The sequence below is a fragment of the Podarcis vaucheri genome (genome assembly GCF_965113315.1).
Source record: "Podarcis vaucheri genome assembly, chromosome: 7".
NCBI classification, from domain to species: Eukaryota; Metazoa; Chordata; class Lepidosauria; order Squamata; family Lacertidae; genus Podarcis; species Podarcis vaucheri.
The window spans coordinates 93672101-93693982 of NC_138765.1; the positions used below are offsets into that span (position 1 = coordinate 93672101).

General features: G+C 49.4%; 1 protein-coding gene across 1 annotated transcript in view; it reads right to left on the bottom strand.

Moving 5' to 3' along the window:
- Positions 1–16085: 16085 nt before the first annotated feature.
- The window catches only part of GPAT4 (glycerol-3-phosphate acyltransferase 4), a 31382-nt gene continuing 25585 nt past the window's right edge, over positions 16086–21882 (bottom strand). Inside the window, exons 7-13 of the mRNA XM_082230244.1 lie at positions 21359–21452; positions 20486–20601; positions 20190–20245; positions 19670–19755; positions 17950–18078; positions 17769–17848; positions 16086–16706 (exon numbers count right to left, since the gene is read on the bottom strand). Coding sequence (XP_082086370.1) covers positions 16598–16706; positions 17769–17848; positions 17950–18078; positions 19670–19755; positions 20190–20245; positions 20486–20601; positions 21359–21452 — 670 coding nt within the window. The 3' untranslated portion in view covers positions 16086–16597. The remainder of the gene's footprint in view (positions 16707–17768; positions 17849–17949; positions 18079–19669; positions 19756–20189; positions 20246–20485; positions 20602–21358; positions 21453–21882) is intronic.

Genomic DNA, 21882 nt, shown 5'->3' on the forward strand with positions numbered 1-21882 from the left:
TTTTCTTGCCGTTCACTATAAAGGAATGGGCAATCTAAAAATGGTTGTTGTTGGGGGGTTTTCTTGTCACAGAATGGATGGAATTTGGAGGCATGGCAGCCCCTCCAGAGTAAATTAAGCCAAATCATAAGTAGATGCATTAAGGGGTTTTCATGCACAGCATGAAATTAGGTATTTTTAAAAACAAAAGAAAAGCCTACAGCATCTTTTTTCATTTTCTGCCACAATTGACTGAAATTTGCATGCATGGCCACACCTTCCTAGGGGGATGAATTTGTGCACAATTTGAAGCACTTTATTGTTCTCAGCTGAATATGTGGACTGACTCCATGGAGAAGAAATTAACATGAGGCGAGGGGGCGTGGCAGTTGTGAAAGACCGTTGACACACAAGTTGTTCCTGCAGCAAAAAGAGTGCTTAAACATGCATGTGTGAACGTCCCCAGTGAGGCTCAACTCTGATGCTGGGCATTTGGAACCATACACAAGGTATAGCACAGGGCTGGACTGAACTTTTTCCAACCAGGAGGGAGAGAGCTCCTGGACTGAAATCCTGGAAGACCACAGCCCCTCCATGTGGACAATGCAGAGCTGGGTTGTCTGATGGCCTGACTCAGTAGAAGGCAGCTCCCTAGGTTTCAGAGCCCCTCGGATCCCCCCAGCCTGTGAAGAGGCCATTTCCTTGCCACTGGTTCTGTGATCCTGTGGTTTTCCTTGCACCTTGCCAGAGCCACCCAAAGAGTCAGTTCAAAAGTTACTCATTAGGCCGCTTACTAGAATGTATGTGCACACAATCAATCTCAATTTATCTTGGGTCGAGGAGGAAAAGCCCATTGAGCTGTCAGGGCTGCAGGATTGATGCGCTGGCAATAGCAGTGGTGTGTTTGCTCCCACTTCTGCCCTGCCTGCGGAGCCGTGTGTCAGCAGTGTGTGCACAACAGATCACGCGCTTGTGGCCAGATAGCCCTGTGCTAATCCCGGCGGCAGGGGTGTAACTAAGGTGGGGCAAGAGAGGGATCTGCTGGGGGCACAGCAGCCTGGACACCAGAGACCAGGCAGGACATTTTGACATTGACCAGCATCACCTTTTAAGTTCTCGTGTTCATTTTCTCAGAGGGTTAGGGAGGGCGGAGGTCAGGCTAAATACTGCAGGCAGATACTGCGGGAGATGATCCGAGGCATGCTGCTTTCATCATCATCATCATCATTTTATTTGTATACCGCCTTTCCACAGTTAAAACAATGCTCAAGGCGGCTTACAATACGAAAAGATTTACATAGCAAAGTAGTCATAAAAATAAACAAAACACATCAAAAACTACATAACCAAACTGAACAATTACTGCATAGAAATAAAGATACAAAAAAATACAGCAAAAACTCCCCACAAAACTTCCCCCCAAATAGCCCTTGCTGGGCAGCAGCAGCAGTTCTTATGAAGCCTGGGCCGGGGGAGAGAGGCAGGAACAGTCTCCCAGCAGGCCAGACGTTCTCCTGCCATTTTTGGGTATGATATTTATTTATATTTCCCAGCACCACGCATGAACGTGGTCATGTGTGAGTAAAATGCATGTGGCTCCATCCCCCAAAGAATCCCTAAATCTTACCGTGACCCATGGCTGGGAGTGGGGTGGCCAGAGCCAAGGACAGGCAGAACCAGGCCTGCCTCCCCAAGGTGAAGCAGCCCCCAAGCCCCCGCCCCCCCCGGCTGCCCCACCAACCCCACCACCAGTGGAGAGGAAGCACCAGTATTTCAGGGAGATCTCAGGGGAAACCAGCGCCAGTGCCAGCGCCACCTCTCTCTCTCTCTCTCTCTCTCTCTCTAAAATGATATTTATTAAAAGTTTAACAATTACAGAAAAAGAGAAAGAAGGAAGACAGTAAAAAGTTACAATACAATACATCAAAAGAAAATGAAAACCAGAATAAGAAGGGGGGGGGAATCAATACATTGAAGCAAAAAAGGAAAAACGTTTAAAAACAAAAACATTTAAAAACACATCCAATATTCCATATCTTTACTTTTCATTTACTTGTTTCCTCAACCTCCTCACACCTCCCTTTTTGTATTCTAGTTCAGTTAACTATTTCAGCAAATTCTTTCCATCTTTCTCAATTTTTGTTCTATAATTTTTCTTAACAGTCTATCCTTCAATTTTTCCATTTTTGCCCATTATCAATCAACTTTTACTTAATTCTTTATTACATTTCTGCTAAAACCATATAACTTCATTCCAACATCCTTCTAGCATTCATTAATTTTGCAATATTTCTGTAAATATACTTTAAATTTTTTCCAATCTTCTTCCACCGACTCTTCTCCCTGGTCTCGGATTCTGCCAGTCATTTCCACCAATTCCATGTAGTCCATCAGCTTCATCTGCCATTCTTCCCTGGTGGGTAGATCTTGTGTCTTCCAGTGCTTTGCAATAAGTATTCTTGCTGCTGTTGTTGCATACATAAAGAAAGTTCTATCCTTCTTTGGCACCAATTGGCCGACCATGCCCAGGAGGAAGACCTCTGGTTTCTTCAGGAAGGTATATTTAAATACCTTTTTCATTTCATTATAGATCATCTCCCAGAACGCCTTAATCTTTGGGCATGTCCACCAAAGGTGAAAAAAAGTACCTTCAGTTTCATTACATTTCCAACATTTGTTATTGGGCAGATGATAAATTTTTGCAAGCTTGACTGGTGTTATGTACCACCTGTAAATCATTTTCATTAAATTCTCTTTTAAGGCATTACATGCCGTAAACTTCATACCAGTGATCCATAACTGTTCCCAGTCAGCCATCATGATATTATGTCCAACATCTTGTGCCCATTTAATCATAACAGATTTCACCATTTCATCTTGTGTATTCCATTTCAACAGCAAGTTATACATTCTTGACAAATTCTTAACTTTAGGATCTAACAATTCTGTTTCCAGTTTTGATTTTTCCACCTGGAAGCCTAGTTTTTTATCCAAATCATATGCCTCCATTATTTGATAATAGTGGAGCCAATCTCGTACTCTATTTTTTAGTTTTTCAAAACTCTGCTATTTTAATCTGTCTCCCTCTTGTTCCAGGATTTCCCAATACTTCAGCCATTTGGCCTCCATATTGAGTTTTTTTCTGTGCCTTTGCTTCCATTGGTAACAACCATCTTGGGGTTTTATTTTCTAGCAATTCCTTATATCTTATCCAAACATTAAACAATGCTTTTCTGACAATATGGTTTTTAAACGCTTTGTGTGCTTTAACCTTATCATACCACAGGTATGCATGCCAACCAAATACATTGTTAAAACCTTCCAAATCCAGCACATCCGTATTTTCAAGAAGCATCCATTCTCTCAGCCAGCAAAATGCGGCTGATTCATAATAAAGTTTAAGGTCTGGCAGGGCAAATCCACCTCTTTCTTTAGCATGTTAATATCTTAAATTTTATTCGAGATTTCTTGCCCTGCCAGACAAATCTAGAGATATCTCTCTGCCACTTCTTGAAACAATCCATTTTATCCAAAATTTGCAAAGTTTGAAACAAAAACAGCATTCTTGGCAATACGTTCATTTTTATCGCAGCAATTTGGCCTAGCAATGATAACTTCAAATTTGACCATATTTCTAGATCCTTTTTCACTTCAACCCAGCATTTTTCATAATTATCCTTAAATAAATTCACATTCTTAGCAGTCATATTAACCCCTAAGTATTTTACTTTCTTAACCAGTGCTAATCCTGTCTCTTTCTGAAACTTATCTCTCTCCATTTCCGTTAAGTTTTCTCTAAGACTTTGCCAGCGCCACCTCTCTGCCAGCCCCAGAGGCTGTGGGGCAGGTGGGGCAGAGGCAGAGGTGGCAGAGCAGGGGGGCACTTCCCATTTCGCATCAAGACAGGGGCTAGCTAAGCCTGCTGAGGCTGCGGAGGTGGCAACTGAGAAGAATGACCACTGAAATGAATGGATTTGGCTGAGATGGCGAAGTTGATGTGTTTCATCAGAGAAAAATCATGGTTGACATTTATCAATGACTGGAAACCCCTTATGGACTTTACAGAAAATGAACTTGTGATATCTGGGTTTGAAGACTGAAAAAAGGTTGGTTCGTGGAAAGCATAAGAGTTGCATACTTTCCTGCAGCAGGTGTTTTGCAGAAAGTCCATATAGTGGATAGATGGGGAATCAAAAGTCTTTACTTCTTCTCTTTCCTTTTCTCTCTTTTAGTATTTATGGTAAAGAAAAAGAAAAGGCTTGGTACTTGATGTTAACTTTTGTATGTGGCTTTTTCTTTGTTTTTTCAACTTGAAATAAAAACCTTTCATACAATGGAGAGAGGGAGGGGAGGTGGGGGCTGACTGGGCTGGACAAGTAAGAGGGCAGGCGGGGGGCTGGCTGAGGGCAGAATGAGTTTGGCGGGGCAACAGTGGCGTAGCGTGGGGGGTGCCAGGGGTGCCAGCCGCACCGGGCGCAACATTTGGGGGGGTGCGTTTGGCCGGCCCCCCTCGAGGAAGCGGGAACCTCTCCAAGGCGGGAGAGACCTCCTCCCGCCGCCAGCCTTCGGAAGGCTGCTCCGAAGCCTGGCGGTGGGGCGGAGAGACCTTCTCCCCGCGCCAGCCTTCCGATGGCTTTCCTGAAGACTTGTGGTGGGAGCAGTGGCATAGCGTGGGGGGTGCAGGGGGGGCTGCCGCACCTGGCGCAACATCTGGGGGGGCACGGAAGAGACTCGAGTGCTAAAATCCACGGGTTAGGGGGCGCAAATTACTTGCCTTGCCCCGGGTGCTGAGAACCCACGCTACGCCACTGCGGGGCAATGCCCCATTTGCCCTCCTGGACCAGTCTCCCCTGTGCAAAGGTGATAGGGTTGGTCCACCACAAAAGGGGCCAACAGTTGCTCCCTTCAGAGACAATTAAATGGCAGGTGGCTGAAAGCAAACAGAGCTGCGAAGTCGTGACCAGGAAAATCAATGGCAGATAAAATGCATTACAGTGCGATTAGCTAAAGGGTGTGGGCATGACGGGCGGGGCAGTGGGGGGCTGGCTGCTCCCCACACCCAGACTCCCAGCTGCACCATTTATAGCCTCACTCTCCCTTCCTGCAGTCGGAGAGAGGCAGGAAGGCTTCCGAACAGCAGTTCCAGAAAGCCCAAGAGAGGAGAGCGTGGCTCAGGGGCTCAGGCTCTGCTCGGGGGCTTCTCCCGGGCACCTGGTTGGCCACCGTGGGCGCGAGATGAGCCTCTGGCTCACTTTTATTTCATAAAATCTATACACCGCTAGATGGTTTAAAAAAGGGAAAGCCCCCAAAGTGTCTTACAAGGCGCTGGGCCATGTTTTTCCTTCCTGGCAGGCCAGCGCCATCGCCTTTAGTCGCCCCCAGGGAAGCCTCCGGGGGGCGCGGCCTGGGCTTCGGGCGCCCGCTTGCCTGCTCAGTCTTCCCGTTCCTAACCCTCCTTGCCGCCTCCCGGTGACGCAGAAGAGAGGCTCCCTTGTCTGGTTTTTCAGTCTTGGAAAAAGGAAGGGGCGCGGGAAGGCTGCCCTCCAAGCGAGGCTGGAAACGTGCCCGTTTTGTCGCTGTCAGCTGCTTGTTTTGCTGTTAAATCTAAGGAAGGAAATAATGGGATTGCAGAGTTGGTAGGGACCCGGCGAACCCCCTGAACTAGCCTTCCTTCTATCCTTCCTTCTTTCCCCTTTTTCTCCCCTCCCCTCTGGGGTGGCTGCTAGATGCTCAGCTGGATTTTAACTTAAGTCAGAGGAGAGGAAGAGGGATGCTTAGCAGGGGGGACTTGTACCTTTGACGGCATCCCGCCTGGCCAGCTGTTGGCAGGCTGCTCTTCCTGGGAGCTGCGCTGCGCCCGCCGCGCCCACCGCGCCCCGGCAAGCCCGGAGCCCGTCCCAGCGGCCCCTTGCTCGGCCCGGCAGCAGCGCCTTGGTCGGGCTCGGGCCGCCTGGCTGCCGCTGGAATATGCTTTTGACATTTTCTAAGCTGTTTGGCGTAGCTGACAATTTTTAATGTACTAACTGCCTGGTCCAGTGAGCTGATTAATTGGTGCTGGGGAGATCAATACAAAACAGAAAATTAAAACAATTTTAAAGTGATTAAGTAGTTTAACACCTGTCTGCCACCCCGTCAGCGCAGGAAGAAAAATACAGCAGGTGGCCAAAGGGCCTCGAGTGGCTGCGGGGGGCGGGGGGGGATGACAAATGGCACCGGGAAGCTTCGGGGACCCGGAGCGCCTCTGCCCAGCGAGAAAGATGGCTGGAGCCCCGCGGACCAGGGGCGCCGCCGCGAGGCGATGGCAGGCGCTGAGCCTCGGGCTCTTCCTGCCAGTCTGCCCTCCTGCCCGCTTCGGCTCCCTCCCGGCTCCCTTTTATCCTGGCACGGTGTGTCTGTAGACAGTTCTAAAAGTATCAAGCAGAACTTTCCACCACCTTGATCTGGATCCCTTTTTAAGATTAATTAGTCGCTGAAACTAAACGAAATGGAAGGGCCGGCGCCCATCGGGACGGATGAGGCCAAAGACACGGAGGCCGAGAGCCCGGGCAGGCAGAGCGCGCTTTTCTCCTGGCACCCTCCTCGCGGTGGGGGTGCCACCCTCTGGGCGGTTGCAGGAAGGCGGGAGGGTGGGGGTGGGAGGGAGCAGTCTCTGGCATGGCATTCGTGTGTGTGTGTGTGTGCCGTGTATGAATCTGTTAAAGGTGTGGTGGGTTTATGTTTACATTTTAAAATGTATTGTAAGTCGCTTGGAGACCTTTGGGTAACAAGCGACTAGAAAAATCTATTTCGTATTAGCAATATTCTGGCCCACGGCAGCCCAATTAGCTTCATAGCTGCGTGGGCATTGGGGCATTGGGCATTGCGAGGGCTGTGGCACCCTGCTGCAGCCCTCCTCAGCTAGTGACATGCCTCCCTCACCTCCTGGCACCTCTAGTGTTGTGCCCCATATCTCGCTCTTTTGCCCTGGACTCTCCGTCGGGGAGCAGAAGCTCTCAGTTCAAGACATTACACTCCTGATAAAAGGACACCGAAGAAATATCTGCAAAGAAATTTTGTGCATTTGGGAAACCCACCTTTTCAGGACCAGGCTCCTGATATTCCTGAGTGGTCCAGTCCCTGGTTCTGGCCATTATGCTTTGCTGTGAAAAAGTAGAATAGGACATCAATAACTGACCCAAACATCCATTTTTATATGACATTTCTTGAAAAGCCCTTATGATTGGAAAGGCATGAGCAACCCTTGGAAAAATGTCTGGAGACAAGAGTGGGGTAGGAAGCTTAAGAAGTTCAAAGATATACTGCCACTGGAAGGGAAGGTTCCATTTGGCTGTCATGTCCTCCTGGATTTCTCCTGGCCATGGAAGAGACCTTCAGTGTCACACATGGTTACTTGGCTCCCCCTACTTGGCTAGAGGAAGCTGAGTGAACTGTGCCAAACAAGTAAATAGGCACAGATTTGCAGAATTTACCGTATTTTTTGCTCTATAACACACACTTTCCCCCTCCTAAAAAGTAAGGGGAAATAACTGTGCGTCTTATGGAGCGAATGCAGGCAGGAGGCTCTACTCAGTGCTCCCTTTAAAGAGTCGTGCTGCCCTTCTCCCTCCTTGGGGAAAAGCCCCCACATGCTCCACACACTCTTTAAAGGGAGCACGGCTCTTGGGGGAGCCTTAGCCATGTGCAGCCTCTCCCTGGCTGTCCTGGCTTCTGGGATTCAGAATCTTTCCCCCCCTTGTTTTCCTCTTCCAAAAACTATGTGCGTCTTATGGTCTGGTGCGTCTTATAGAGCAAAAAATACGGTATGTAGTTTGCCGAGTTCAACTAGCCTAGTGCAGAATATTGTTTATTTTTGAAATGTCATATCTTGGGAATCCCTCGGCCCAACCTAACCATTTTAAAAGGCCCCTAAAGCAGACTAGGCATGCGTTAAAAAGTATTGAAAAACCTTTTAACTAGCCCAGGGATAGGGATAGGCCATTACATGGTGTGTGCGAGAGAGGATGGGGGTTTCACTATCACGCTTTCATTCTTTCCTGTTTTAATTTTTGCTCTGCTGTTACTTATACTGGACTTATGTCCAAGGCTGCGTTTCACACATAAATACAGGAAAGCTTCTCCAGAGGGTAGGACCCAAAGAGACAGGTTCAAATTACAAGAAAAGGGAGAAGAAATATTAGGAATAACTTTCTGGCAGTAAGAGCTGTTTGACAGTGGAATGGACTTCCTGGGAAGGTGGGGGCTCTCCTTCGTTAGGGGCTTTTGAGCAGAGGTTGAATAGTCCTCCATAAGGAATTATTTAGCTGAGATTCCTGCATTGCAGGGGTCTGGCCCTTGTGGGGTCCCTTCCAACTCTACAATTCTATGATTCTATAATGTGGTTTCAACCTGTCTGCTGAAGAGCTCTGTGTGACTTCAAAACTTGCATAATAATCCCACTGCACCACAACTTTTTGAAGGCAAGTTTTTTTGGGTTATGCAAAATCCTTTGTTAAGCTTTAGCCTATTCTACCTGCAAAGTAACACAAGGTGAAGCTGAGCTGTGCTGTGCCTCTGCTGGAAAGAGGAGTTCAAGATCACTTTATGGGCTGCGAGAGCTGATGAGCAGATGGCAAAAGGCGGGCGGGGGGAGGAAGGTGGCAGCGGGATGGATGGACCCTCCACTTCAATTCTACATCCGTTTTCTCCCAGACAAACCCCGTCGGATTTTCATAAATCAAAGCACCACACTCTTTAATAAAAATTTATTGACTTACAAGTGATTATTTATCAAAAGGCCATTAATAGCGGATCCTGGAATGATGTGCTATTGGGTGGTGCAGGGAGACTAATAGGAAATCAATGTTTGCAGCAGGGCAGAATGCAGATCAGGGGGCCCCCTGTGCCCCCCCAGCAGCCGAGTGGCAGCTCCTGTCGGCCCCTGCCTCACTTGCCGCCCACGGAGCCCCCTATTTATATATCATTTACAAATGAAATGATCGATACTTTTAATCTAGAGCTAAATTTATTAACTTTCCCATCAGAGAGAGAGAGATGTATTGACTGAGGGGGAGGGGGACATCCTAGCTGAGATGGATGCTTCCAAAGTTACCTGTGTGGCCTGGTAACCTGGACTCTTCTCCCCAAGACTTGCCCGCTCTCTGTTTGTTCCTCAGAGATCATCAGGTGCCAGGGCAAGGGCAGGAAGGCATGCAGAGATACCCAGGCTTCCTTGAGGATTGGTTCTTTGCCAGCTGAGAGGGGATGCCACAGACAGAGCAGCAGGCAGCCTCCCCAATGCTCCCCAAAAGTTAGCCTTTTCCTGGGTGCGCTCAACAACAAGCTCTCTGGCCAAACCTTCCACTGGTTGTTGCAGCCTAGATAACATCCATATTCCTCTAAGTCAGATTGGGGAATGTGTGGCCTTTCAGGTGTTGCTGGACTACATCTCCCACCATCCCTGTCTGCCGGCCATGGTGGCAGAGGATGATGGGAGTCCAGCAACATCCGCAGGGCCACAGGCTCCCCTACGGTCTTGGTGTCTCAAGACTCAGTCAAGAACATAAGAAGAGCCAGCTGGATCAGGCACTGGCCCATCTAGTCCACCATCCTAAAATCCTAGAATGGTAGAGTTGGAAGGGACACCAAGGATCATCTAGCCCACCCCCTGCAATGTGGGAATCACAGCCAGAGAATCCCTGACTGGTGGCCGCCTAACCTTGGCTTAAGAACCTCCAACCTCTTGAGACTGCCCCACTGCTGAACAGCTCCTACTGTCAGAAAGTTCTTCCTGATGTTTAGTTGGAATCTTCTTTCTTGGTTTGAGTCCACCCTCCAGAGCAGGAGAAAACAAGTTTGCTCCCTCCTCCATGTGGCAGCAGCCCTTGAGATATTTGAAGATGGCTCTCATAGCTCCTCTCAGTCTCCTCTTTTCCGGGCTCAACATGCCCAGCTCCTTCAACTGTTCCTCATAAGTCTCGGTTTCCAGGCCTTTGATCATCTTGGTTGCCCTCCTCTGCACACGTTCCAGCTTGTCAGTGTCCTTCTTGAACTGTGGTGCCCAGAACTGGACGCAGTTTAACAGGTGTGGTCTGACGAAGGCAGAATAGAGTGGTACTATTACTTCCTTTGATCTGAACACTAGACTTCTGTTGATGCAGCCTAGAATAGCATTAGCTTTTTTTGCTGCTGCATCACACGGTTGACTCATGATCAGCTTGTGGTCCACCAAGACCCCTAAATCCTTTTCACAGGTACTGCTAGTAAGCCAGGTGTCCCCCATCCTATATATGGGCATCTGGTTCTTCCTGCCTAGGTGCAGAATCTTACATTTGTCCCTATTGAAATTCATTTTGTTAGCTTGCACCCAGTTCTCCAATCTGTTAAGATCATTTGGAATCCTGATTCTGTCTTCTGTGGCATTGGCTCCCCCTCCCAGTTTGGTGTCTAAGGTTAGGATTAGGATTAGGATTAGGGTTGGAGAACTGGGCCCAAATTAATTGCAGGTCTGGACTTCTCTCGGCCACAGACTCTCCCTGCTGACAAAACTGGGTTGCCCCTTCTGGTTCCGCCACCTCTTCCTCCCAGTCTTCTCCATCTGACCTCTCATGTCACCTCATCACCACTCCCCAGGCTCTGAGCCTCCTTTCCTTGGCAGTTCCCCAGCTAGTGCCTTCTGCCTCCAACCAGTCCCTGACAGGTAATGGAAGAGGCAGCCCTTTGCAGACTAAAGATTAAAACTGGGCCTTATGCAAAGTCTATAGCACTCAGAAGTACTGGAGCAGAGAAGCAAACAAAGAAGTACTTTTGGCAAATACAAGCTGACCAGGTAGGTTGTCAATTGCTGGCTAAACTGGACACAGTGCTGGCTCTGGGCTTTATGGGGCGTTTGGGCAAAGTGCCTTCGGTTGGGTCCCTTCTTCCTTGCCTTGTCCCCCTGCTTGCTCGTTTGCCCTCTTTGGCTGCCCAGAGGACAAGCAAAGAGGAGGGTTGCCAGAGGACCTCCCGCTGGAGCATGGGCCTTGGCAGATGCATGAGGCTGCCCACCTGGGGCTGCAGACCGTCAAATATAAGGGGAGTTGTGGGGTGAGGGGAGCTGATCTCTCCCCCTCCTCACTGCTTTGGAATCTGCCTCCCCAGGTGATTTTGTTCCTCTCCTAGCCTGACTCTGATGTCAGACTGAGCCAAGAGGAAGCAACAGAACATGGGGAATCATAGACTTGTGCATGCAGTCCAATCCCCTGAAATGCTAGAGAGGAAGGGTTCAGCTTCTCCCCTGCACAACCTTCTCAGCATTAGAAAGAGCCACACTTCCCTTTGTCCCTGCTTAATACACAACAGGGCTGATACGAACATCAGCAGCGGCTTCCTGATCATGGCTTTGTTTGGCCTCCATTGTGGTGGATTTTGTATGGGAGGAGGTGGCAGACGCAGTGGGATCCGCACCTCTGAGCCACAAGATGAAGAGGACTGTGGACTTGCTGCTGTCCAACACCCCAGTCAAAACCTTTTCCCGTATTAGTTCTCCATTTAATCCAGATTTACTGCTTCCATGGAAAAGTAGGAAAAACAACAGCAAAAATAGTAAATGTGGGTTACATGGGGGGGGGATGGGATGGCATTTTGAGGAGGATGTCATTTGGACAACTTTGAGGAGGATGTCATTTGGACCTCCATGCCTGACAAGCTCCCATTTTGCAATAAGCTGCCATGTGAAAGCTGACCTACCTTCTCCTATAGGTGCTTTCGACACAGTGCAGAGCACAAAGGTGAATCTACGAGGGCAGGCTCAATATCACATTCACATACCAGCTTTCAAGTGCAATTTGTTTTCCCCATGAACCAATAAGCAAATATTACCTGGGATTCGCCACTGGCCTTTCGGGCGCTATTATGATAGGGCAGCCTCCCCCCGTCTGGTGCTCTCCAGATGTTTTGGACAGCCCCAAACCTGGTCAGAGGTGAGCCAAAGGCGAGGCAGTGCTCTTGTTGGAGGGCCTCCCCTTTCGCAGTTCCCCTGGCAATGAGGAAACTAATTCCAAGTTTGTGGCAGGAGGCAGACCACAGCCCTCCTTGCTGCTGCTGCTGCTGCTGCTGCATATGATGCTGCCTCCAGCTCTGCTTGCTCCGTCCCCAAAGGGATTTGGTAGCTCTGGAAGGAGGTAGTGAAAGTGTTGGGTGCAGAGGTGGTGGCTGATGCCCATGGGGACTGGAAGGGCAGAAGTTAGGGAGGCCAACAGGAGGGCCAGTCAGAACCAAGTAATTCCAGGTTTGTCCCCATCTTTCTCCCTGCTTAGTTCTACAACACTGAGACTGAAGAGGAAGCTGGCAGGGGTTGCCACTTCCTGAACAGGTTGCAAGCGGGGGTGGGGCCTGAGGTTGGTGGGGCCGTTCCACTTTTTTTGCCAACAGACCCAAAGCTGCTGGATGAGGGTGGTCACATTGCCTCTGTGCTGTGCGAGAAATGGCTGCTGGCAGGTGCAAAATGCTATGCTAGACACAACTTTGGTCTGATTCAGGCCCAGATTGTGAGGTTTTGCAAAGAATAGCCCAGGCAGAAGCACCTACGACTGCTGGCTCATGCGAACCTAGGTGCTCTCCTCCTTCCAAAGGGTGTGAGGGGCTGGCCTTATCATTGACATCCACAAACCCCCCACCTTGGCCTCTTGAGTCAAACCATAAAAGGCAGAGTACACTTTGCTTCCCCAAGCCATGAGACGTGCATATTCATGGGCCGAGAGCAGCAGAGGCACCGAGACAGAAGACACACACCCCTTAAGTGCTTGTTGCAAGAGCAAGATCCTCCTTATCAAATGTGGGCAAAGTTCAGGGTTGAGCAAACACAAGAAGGAATGGGCTTTTCCCCAGGGAGGATCACAGCAGTGTTCTTCTCCCTTGCCCAGGAAATGGTGAGCGCTTGGTGGGGGGCAAGGAGAGACACCTCCTGCCCCACTCCTTAGGGCAACATTCCCACAAGACTCAAGAGATCATGACGGAAACCAGAGCAGTTGCAGCTGCTGGAGGAACAAGAGCAGGCTCTCAACTCAAGGAAGAAGCCAAGACACAAAATGGGGCACAAGTGGGGGCAGGTCCTTTTTAGAAGAGGTAAAACGTGTGCATGGATAATTCACTCTATGTGCCTCGATAACATTTTTGCATGCTCCATGGCGCACAGTGAGAACAGTGCTGGGGGTGAATTCTACCCCCTCCCCTGCTGGTCTGAGGCAACTGGAGCCTGACTTCAAGGGCACCACAGAAGCAAATGGAATCCCTGAATGGCAGCAAAGAGGAACACCAAACAACTCCCCAAAGAATGAGGTAAGTCTATTCCCTTCCTGATCCGAACACATAGTTGACGGATTTAACACAGGTTAAATCCGTGTCCAGGGCAGCTGTGTACCAGCTCCATCTGGTACGTAGGCTGAGACCCTATCTGCCCGCGGACTGCCTTGCCGGAGTGGTGCATGCTCTGGTTATCTCCCGCTTGGACTACTGCAATGCGCTGTACATGGGGCTATCTTTGAAGGTGACTCGGAAATGACAACTAATCCAGAATGCAGCAGCCAGACTGGTGACTGGGAGCGGCCGCCGAGACCATATAACACCGGTCTTGAAAGACCTACATTGGCTCCCAGTACGTTTCCGAGCACAATTCAAAGTGTTGGTGCTGACCTTTAAAGCCCTAAACGGCCTCGGTCCAGTATACCCGAAGGAGCGTCTCCACCTCCATCGTTCTACCCGGACACTGAGGTCCAGCACCGAGGGCCTTCTGGCGGTTCCCTCACTGCGAGAAGCCAAGTTACAGGGAACCAGGCAGAGGGCCTTCTCGGTAGTGGCGCCCGCCCTGTGGAACGCCCTCCCATCAGATGTCAAAGAGAACAACTACCAGACTTTTAGAAGACATCTGAAGACAGCCCTGTTTAGGGAAGCTTTTAATGTTTGATGTATCACAGTATTTTAATATTCTTTTGGAAGCCGCCCAGAGTGGCTGGGGAAGCCCAGCCAGATGGGCGGGGTATAAATAATAAATTATTATTATTATTATAGTTGGGCCCTGCAGTTGCCTGCTGTTCAGGCTCAGTACAGAGGCACATAGAATCATAAAACTGTAGTTGGAAGAGGTCCCAAGGGTCATCTACTCCAATCCCCTGCAATGCAGGAATCTTACCTGAAGCATCCCTGACAGATGGCCACCCAACCTCTGCTTAAAACCCTCCAAGGAAGGAGAGTCCACCACCTCCCAAGGAAGACTGTCCCACTGACTCTTTCTTCTTATTAACCTCTTATTTTGGAAATCCCTCCCCCCCATCAGGTTGGGCATCATGAGGGAGTGAAAGTTAAGGGGGGCCTGATCAGTCTGAAGTGGGCCAGAGAAGATTGTGGGTTCATGGGTCTCCTGAGCAGGTAGACAACTGCACCTCCCACAAATATTTACAGCAAGACCTTAAAACTCCAACAGTAAAGCTGGGCCAACAACTGACCCCCAAACCCACCTGGCTGAAATTACAGAATGGAGCAGCCAGAGCAGAAGCTTGAAGCTGTTTTTTGGAAAGCCAAGTTTCTCCCCAATACTGAAAGCAGGGGAGAGGAAGGTAGGCTCCCGTCTCTTTGGGTCTGGGCCCCTTGTATCTCTGCCCACCCCCCTCACTGCTTCCTTGGTTTACTCTTTTTACTGATCGGTGGCAAAATATTCCAAATGAACTGACAGTGCCAATACCCCACTCTGAATCCTAAATGCACAGAACTCTGTGTCCTGGCATGCTTTTTACTGGTGACTGGATTCCAGGCCAATGTAGGATTGGTCTTGGGTGCTGCTGAACTTCTGACAGTGAGCCAAGGAGCCACCCAACAGAACAGGCAAGTGTAGAGGGAGGAGAAAGCGGATGACCCCATCAACTCAGCCCGCTCCTGAAAAAATGCCTTTTCACACATTATGCCGTGGCAAATCTCAAACGTGAGCTCCCAAACCCAGAACTCCTTGTTCAGTTTGTCCATTTTCAGGCCCACAGGCCAAATGCCATTGGTGGATGCCCATAACAAAATCAGTCCACAGGTTCCCCGACTGGAGCTGTTCCTGGCTGTTCTGCTGTGAGCTGCCGGTATAAGCAATGTCTGTGAGTGGGCAGGCCACTCACTGCCCGTAGAGGTTCTGAGCACCAAAGCTTATTCAAGAAGTGGGTTGGATTGGATCATTCTGGTCTCTCGCCAGCTTCAGAGGGTTTTGATGTTTCCATTCTATTTATCTTGGCAGGGGGTTGAACTCGATGGCCCTTGTGGTCTCTTCCAACTCTATGATTCTATGATTCTATCTCTGAGAAGGCAGGTGGGTTAGGAATGCAAATGCAAACAAGGATCTGGCTTGGGGAAGGGCCAAAAAGCTTCCATGTGAAGAAGATGAAACACGCCCCCAGCCCCAAAGCACCTGTGTGGCTTCCAAGTGCATTGCTCCCTCATCAGCCTGTGAAGGAGGCCATTATGCGTCACCAGGGGCAGGAGGGCAGGTGGAGAGCAGCCCAGCCCACTGTGAGCAGCAAGCGCTGCTTTCAAAGTAGCAGCCCTAGGAGGCAAAGCACAGGGCAGGGATGGAGCTGGACATTGACTTTGTCAGCGCAGCACCTCAGAAGTTTTCTCACATGGCAGAGAAGACTGCTTCTGACTCAGGGCCCTTGACTTCAGTATCTTAAACTTGAGTCTGCATTAGCAGATGTTAAAAACCAACTTTCTTCAGAGGCCAGAATTAGCAGGGGTTGATGTGAGTGAAGCTCAGGCCACGGTTATATGTGGCCTCTCCCTGGAATGGGCAAAGCAGAATTCCCCACCCAGGGTCACACCTTTTCCTGCTATAGTGGTGATATTTTCTGTGTACCAAACTGGCCATCTCACTGCCCTCTAACAGAGTGCAGCCACTTCTGCACCCAGCCACTTGTGTCCATGTAGGACACACACACACACACACACACACACACACACACACACACAAAAGGTGCCAAAGAGGAAGGGGAAAGGCCTTGTACCTTCCTTAAACTGGCACTTCTTTTAAGGAGGCCCCTTCCCAGTTTTGAGAGCCAAAGCGCTGCACCATCTTTGCGGTTCCATTTGAAAAACAGCAGAGGGATTATTCAGCACAAAGCTCCATCTCTATATATTTTAATTAAAAAATGCAAAGGGACCCTATGCAGTCTCAGTCAGTTCTCTTTTTTTGGGGGGGGGAGAGAAAGAGTGAAAAGACAGAATGCAAAGAGGACAGAGCCTTTCCCTGGGGCTGCAAAGGGCAGAGGAAGCTGCTGGGGGCACCTACCACAGGCAGCAGGGGCTCAACAAGTCCAGCTGCTCTTGCAACCACAGCAGCTTCCAGTGCAGGCACACATGCGCACGCACACACTCGGGCATTCTCCAGCACCGTCACACAGATACAAAACGTGGGGCAGCCCATCCAGCCACTCCCATTGTGGGAAAAGTTCTCCACTGTGGCTGTCTAAGCAGCGAGCCAAGCCATTGCAGCTGAAATAAGGCCTCTTGCTGATGAGCCTCTGGGCAGCACCACCTTGGCCTGGAGCGGCAGCTCAGCCAAGAATGTGCTCCAGAAGGCTGGGAGGAGGTGGAGGCTGACAGTCCCGCAGCAGCAGCCCCTGCTCCACGAAGCTCAGGAGCGGCTTCGGTCTTCATGGTTGCCCACAACCATTTTGCTGTAGAGCTTCTGCTGCTCTTCCTTGAAGGTGTCCTTCACCTTTTCCCTCTTCAGGCCTCCGTCCCTAGAAAAAGAGAGAGGGAGAGGGCAGACGGACAAGAAAAGAAAATTACTCCCCTGTTGGCTAAAAGCACCAGCGTGCAAGAGGGAACGTACAGCCCTGGCAAGCAGGAAGGGAAAAACTGCACTTGCAAATTCTATTCACAGCCGCTGTGTGCAGATTTATCATGTGGCAGTGCTAAGGAGGGAGCCTCAGGCGCATGGGCTTACCCCACCACAGTCAGTGCCTTCAAGGCTGCTTGGCCAGCCCCACTCCCATAATCCATCCACTGTGGAAAAGGCTCAGCAGCGGCTGGCTGCAGAGACGCTGCAGGCTACAGGCAGCTAGCTCTTTGGGTTGCTGGAGGCTCAAGCCACAGCTGAGGCCGGTGTCCATGGTTCTCCCCACCACATTGGTCTTTAAACAGAGAACATCCTATGCAGGCTGCTGCCAAACATGGAAACATTGCTGAAGTCTTTACTCTCCCTATTCTTTTCCAGCTTAAAATCAACCTCCCCACATCTTTTAAAGGTGAAGGAGGCTTCTTCTACTGGCATACAGCTGATTTTGAGCTCTTAAAAATGTAGTAGGAAGAACCATGGAAATCTGCATAACTATAGAATCATAGACTTGGAAGGGACCCGGAGGATCATCTATTCCAAACTCCTGCAATGCAGGAATCTTAACATGTAGACTGAGCCCAAGGAAGCCACAGATTTAGCCAGGATAGAGTCCCATCCACATCCCAACATGGCTGTGACACAGAAACTTAGGAAGCTGCCTTATACAAATGCAGACCATTGGCTGATCTCACCCAGGAATGTCTGCTCTGACAGAGGCTCTCCAGGGTTTTCAGCAAGGGACGTCTCCTGCCCTGCCCACACATGCCTTTGGGGACTGAACGAGGGTCCTTCTGCAGGTAAGGAAGATGCTGCTGCTCTCACGGCCCTTCCCCGAGTGGGCAGAGCTCAGAGGTAGAGCCGTTGCTTTCCAAGCAAAATGTGCCCAGATCACTGGGTCAGGTGGACCAATGGCATGACTCCCAGCTTCTCCCCACCCTCCCGATCCATCAGCTTCAGGACTCACCACAGGAGATCCACAAGACCCCCTTGCCTAGCAATGGCAGACTTCACCCGATTGGCAAATTGCACAGCATCTTCATCAGGCTAAAAAAGAAGAAAGGCTGGTTGGAATTTGCAGAAAGGAGCCTGGTGGGGATGGCTGCCATTTCTCTGATAACAACCCTACTCCAAGTTCAGGTACCCACCTCTCTGGTCATTGGCGGCAGGTACCAGACACTGCAAACTATAGCCCAGCTGGTCATCATCCTGAGCAGATAAGTCACCATGCCGTATTTGCTGCTGTTAAAAAAGGCGTCTCCAAATTGGGGGTCATACTGAAGGACAAAAGGAGGGGAGGGAGGGGAAGGTAGAGAACTCAACACCTCCTGAAAGCAAAAGAGCTTTATGCCACATTCAACACACGGCAAGAAATATGCCTGTAGGAACTGCCTTTCAATAAAGGATTTCCATTTATGATATTTGCATCCATAGAATCATAAAGTTGGAAGGGAACTCAAGAGGCATCTAGTCCAACACTCTGCAACTACAGAATCTCTGACAGATGTCCATCGAATCTCTGTCTAAAAACCTCCAACGAAGGATAGTCCACCACCTTCTGAGGAAGTCTGTTCCACTGTTGAACAGCTCTTATTGTCAGAAAGTTATTCCTGGTGTTTAGTTGGAATCTCCTTTCTTGTAATTTGAATCCACTGGTTTGGGTCCTACCCTCCAGAGCAGGAGAAAACAAGCTTGCTCCCTCTTCCATGTGATAGTCCTTACAATGTTTGAATATGGCTATCATCTCACCTTTCAGTCTTATTCAAGCTAAACATACCAAACTCCATCAACCCCTCTTCCTCATCAGGCTAGTATCCAGACCCTTGATCACCCTGGTTGCCCTCCTCTGCACACCTTCCAGCTTGTCCACATCCTTCTTAAACAGCAGTGTCCAGCTCTTCCTTCAAGGAGCTCAGATCAGTTTACATGAGATTATCCTGTTCCATCCTCACAACAACCCCATGAGATCAGTAAATTAGGCTGAGAGAGCAACATGCCCAGTTTTCACTGTGGGGAAGACCAAGTGTGGGGAACCTGCAGATGTTGCTGAAGACCTAGAACTTCCTTCATTCCTGGCCACTGGCCATGTTTGCTGGGACTGATGAGAGCTTAAAGTTCAAGAAGGGCCATAGGTCCCCACCCCAAGGTGTAGAGCAATGCAGCTGAAATTCCTCTGTCTGTGTGCCATCGTGCAGTGGCCTGCTTTACCCAACTCTCTACATGCTCATGCAAGTTTTGAATGTGCCCCAAACAAATTCCATGGATCTGAAATTTAGTCCAAATAGGCATAGGCTAGTGGGGAATTCTCCTATGAAAGTCCCGATGAATAAATGGGGATCACTCCCAATCATTCCAAGGTGGCTCATCTACAGAACTCCCCAGTGGAACGTGTCCAATGTAAAGCCCAAGAGTAAATACAGTGGTGCCTCGCAAGATGAAAATAATTCATTCCGCATGTCTTTTTGTCTTGCGAAGCACGGTCCGTCACAACTGCACCTCTTCAAGCGGCTTTAAGAAAAAAGCGCAAGACGTTTTCGGCTTGCAAAGCAAGCCCATAGGGAAATTTGTCTAGCGAAGCAGTGCAAAACTGAAAAACCCTTTCGTCTAGCGAGTTTTTCGTCTTGCAAGGCATTCGTCTTGCGGGGCACCACTGTACTTTCAATGGCATAACAGGCTGAGAGGTTGTGAAAAGTTGCAGGGCCTGTGTTGCATAGTACAAGATTCTGGAACCTCTTGCCAGAAATTCCCAGGGTTTCTCAAATCTCCAGCATTCCTGGCTCCATACAGACCACAGTGGCATTATCCTCCAGTCCCCAAGGCCCACCTAGCAAGCTTCAGGGTGCTTTGCTCAATGGTAATAGCTCTCACCTTGATAGCAACCGGATAAACAGTGGCACCAATCTCAAAGCTCCCTTTCTTGAACATCATCACAGAAGTGTTGTTGATGCAAGTGCCTGTGAAGAGAAATGGCCATTTCTGTAGGAACAGGGATCACCAATGGTGGGACAGAGGACCTACCCATGGGGTTGGGGTAGGGTGGGGAAGCCTGTGTATTTGTGAGAATGCGGCATAAATCAAGGGCATAGCTTTCAATGAAGTCTGAGTGGCACATCCAATTTCAAACAGAACGTATTTTCAGTGGTGAACCATACCAAGCCAAGAGGTTGTGGGCCATAGAGATGCAGGGATAGAGTGGCCTTCAGTCTCTACCCACCCAAGTGGCTGCTTTCTGTTAAGTACTTGGAATTCAGGACTGTGAGTCCCTCCAGCCTTTACTTGCCTCTACAGTTTATATGTTTAATAGGATGCTTTCATCCGTCCTGTGGCTGGGGCACCATGACTATAGAGAGCCCTGGGACTTAACCCTTCTTCCTTAATTCTTGCTTACCTTCAGGGAAAATAAGGATGGGCAATTTATTTTTATCATGAGCATGTTCGGACAGCCTGCAGGTAGAAAGGAGAGAGAGAGAGAGCATGTGTGTGTATCACTGGGAGGTACATGCCTGGCTGATCCAGAAGAAGATTCCAGCAGCCCCAGCAACCACCAAGCAAGCTCCTCAACTTCAAATCAGCCAGGTAGCAAGTCTGTCACCAGTCAGAGCTGCAACTCCCCAGACCATACGCAGCACAACCCACAAGCCTTGCCTGCTGGGCATATGGAGCAGGGACAGATTGTGCACCCACCTTTTAGCCACCAGGTGGCGATCCTTCACCTCCGAGCGTTCAAACCAGACATGGGGACAAGCCTTGACCATGGCCCTCTGGATTACCCCCATGAGCCCCCCATGGACCTGGCCCACCTGAGGAACAGAAAAGAGGTCATAGGTCAGTCAGGGTGTGGGGGGAGACTTTGGTTCAGCAGCCTCCCATTAAGACAGCCACGCCACCATCAAGCAGCTCTACTTGCAGAGGAAGATACCTTTGTCTGTATAAAACTCTCCATCCCACAGGAATGCCAAGCGTTAAGGAAGGTGAGAATGTGGGACCTGACTGCTACCCACCCATCATGGAATGTGGGAGACACCTGCCCTCCCTTTGTCCAAAAGCACAGGGTCCTCAGGGCGGGCTGCAGAGGAACACAGGCCTCTCTTGTCTAAGAAGCTCAGGAGTGTGCAAATAGCTGCAGCAGACCACCCAAGCACCTGACATTCTCCAGAGACCACCAAGGGCGCCAAAGGATTCCCCCATCTGCCTGCAGAGGAGCTCCCAAGGTTCAAGAAAAAGGCAGGAGCAGCGAGGATGCTCAAGGAGAGTTCAAACGGCCTCCACACTCCTATCTTATGACTGTTCCTTTGGGTGGTGGGCACATCGTAGCAGCATGAACAGAACATGCTTCCTCCCCATGGCTGCTGGGAGGGGCACATTGACAGATTGGTTTAAAAACAACCCAGTGCCACCAATGCTGCCTGACAGAATTGGGCAATGGCCCTGATTTTTCAAAAACGAATCCAGTATTTTCAATAAATGTTATGTTCAAGAACCTTCTGCTGCTACACAGTGATCCTCCTCTCTCTCTCTCACACACACACACACACGCACATGGTTCGCCATCCTCACCATAGCATAGTAACCATCACTGGCCAGAATTATGACATCAATCGGGGACGTGTGGTTAGCCACACAGATTCCTCCATTGCGGGGTCTGTTTTCCCTGAAGTTGGGAAAGAAAAAGAGATTAGCCAAAGAAAAGAAAAAGGAAAAGGCTGAAGCACAAGCTAAGCCTGTCTTGGAAAAGCATTCCGCAGGGGGCCTCCTTCCATGTGTCCTTCTTCCCCCAATGTCTATCCTTAAGGAACAAGCAACCTCAATGCCCTGCCACACAGATAATGGCACAGTTCACACACAGTAGATACAATCAGGTTTTTATGTGTTCTGAACTTAAAAAACAAACAAACCAACAATCCTGAAGTTCTGCGTCAAAGAAACCTCAGATCTATGACCCATATAAATTATAATAATTTGTGTCCCATGTTTGCACAATGTATTCTACATTGCTAAACATGTCATTCTTGGGGACAGTGGCAGATGACACTGATTAACCAGGTCAAATCTGGGTTTAAACCTGACTTTCAGAACTAAAT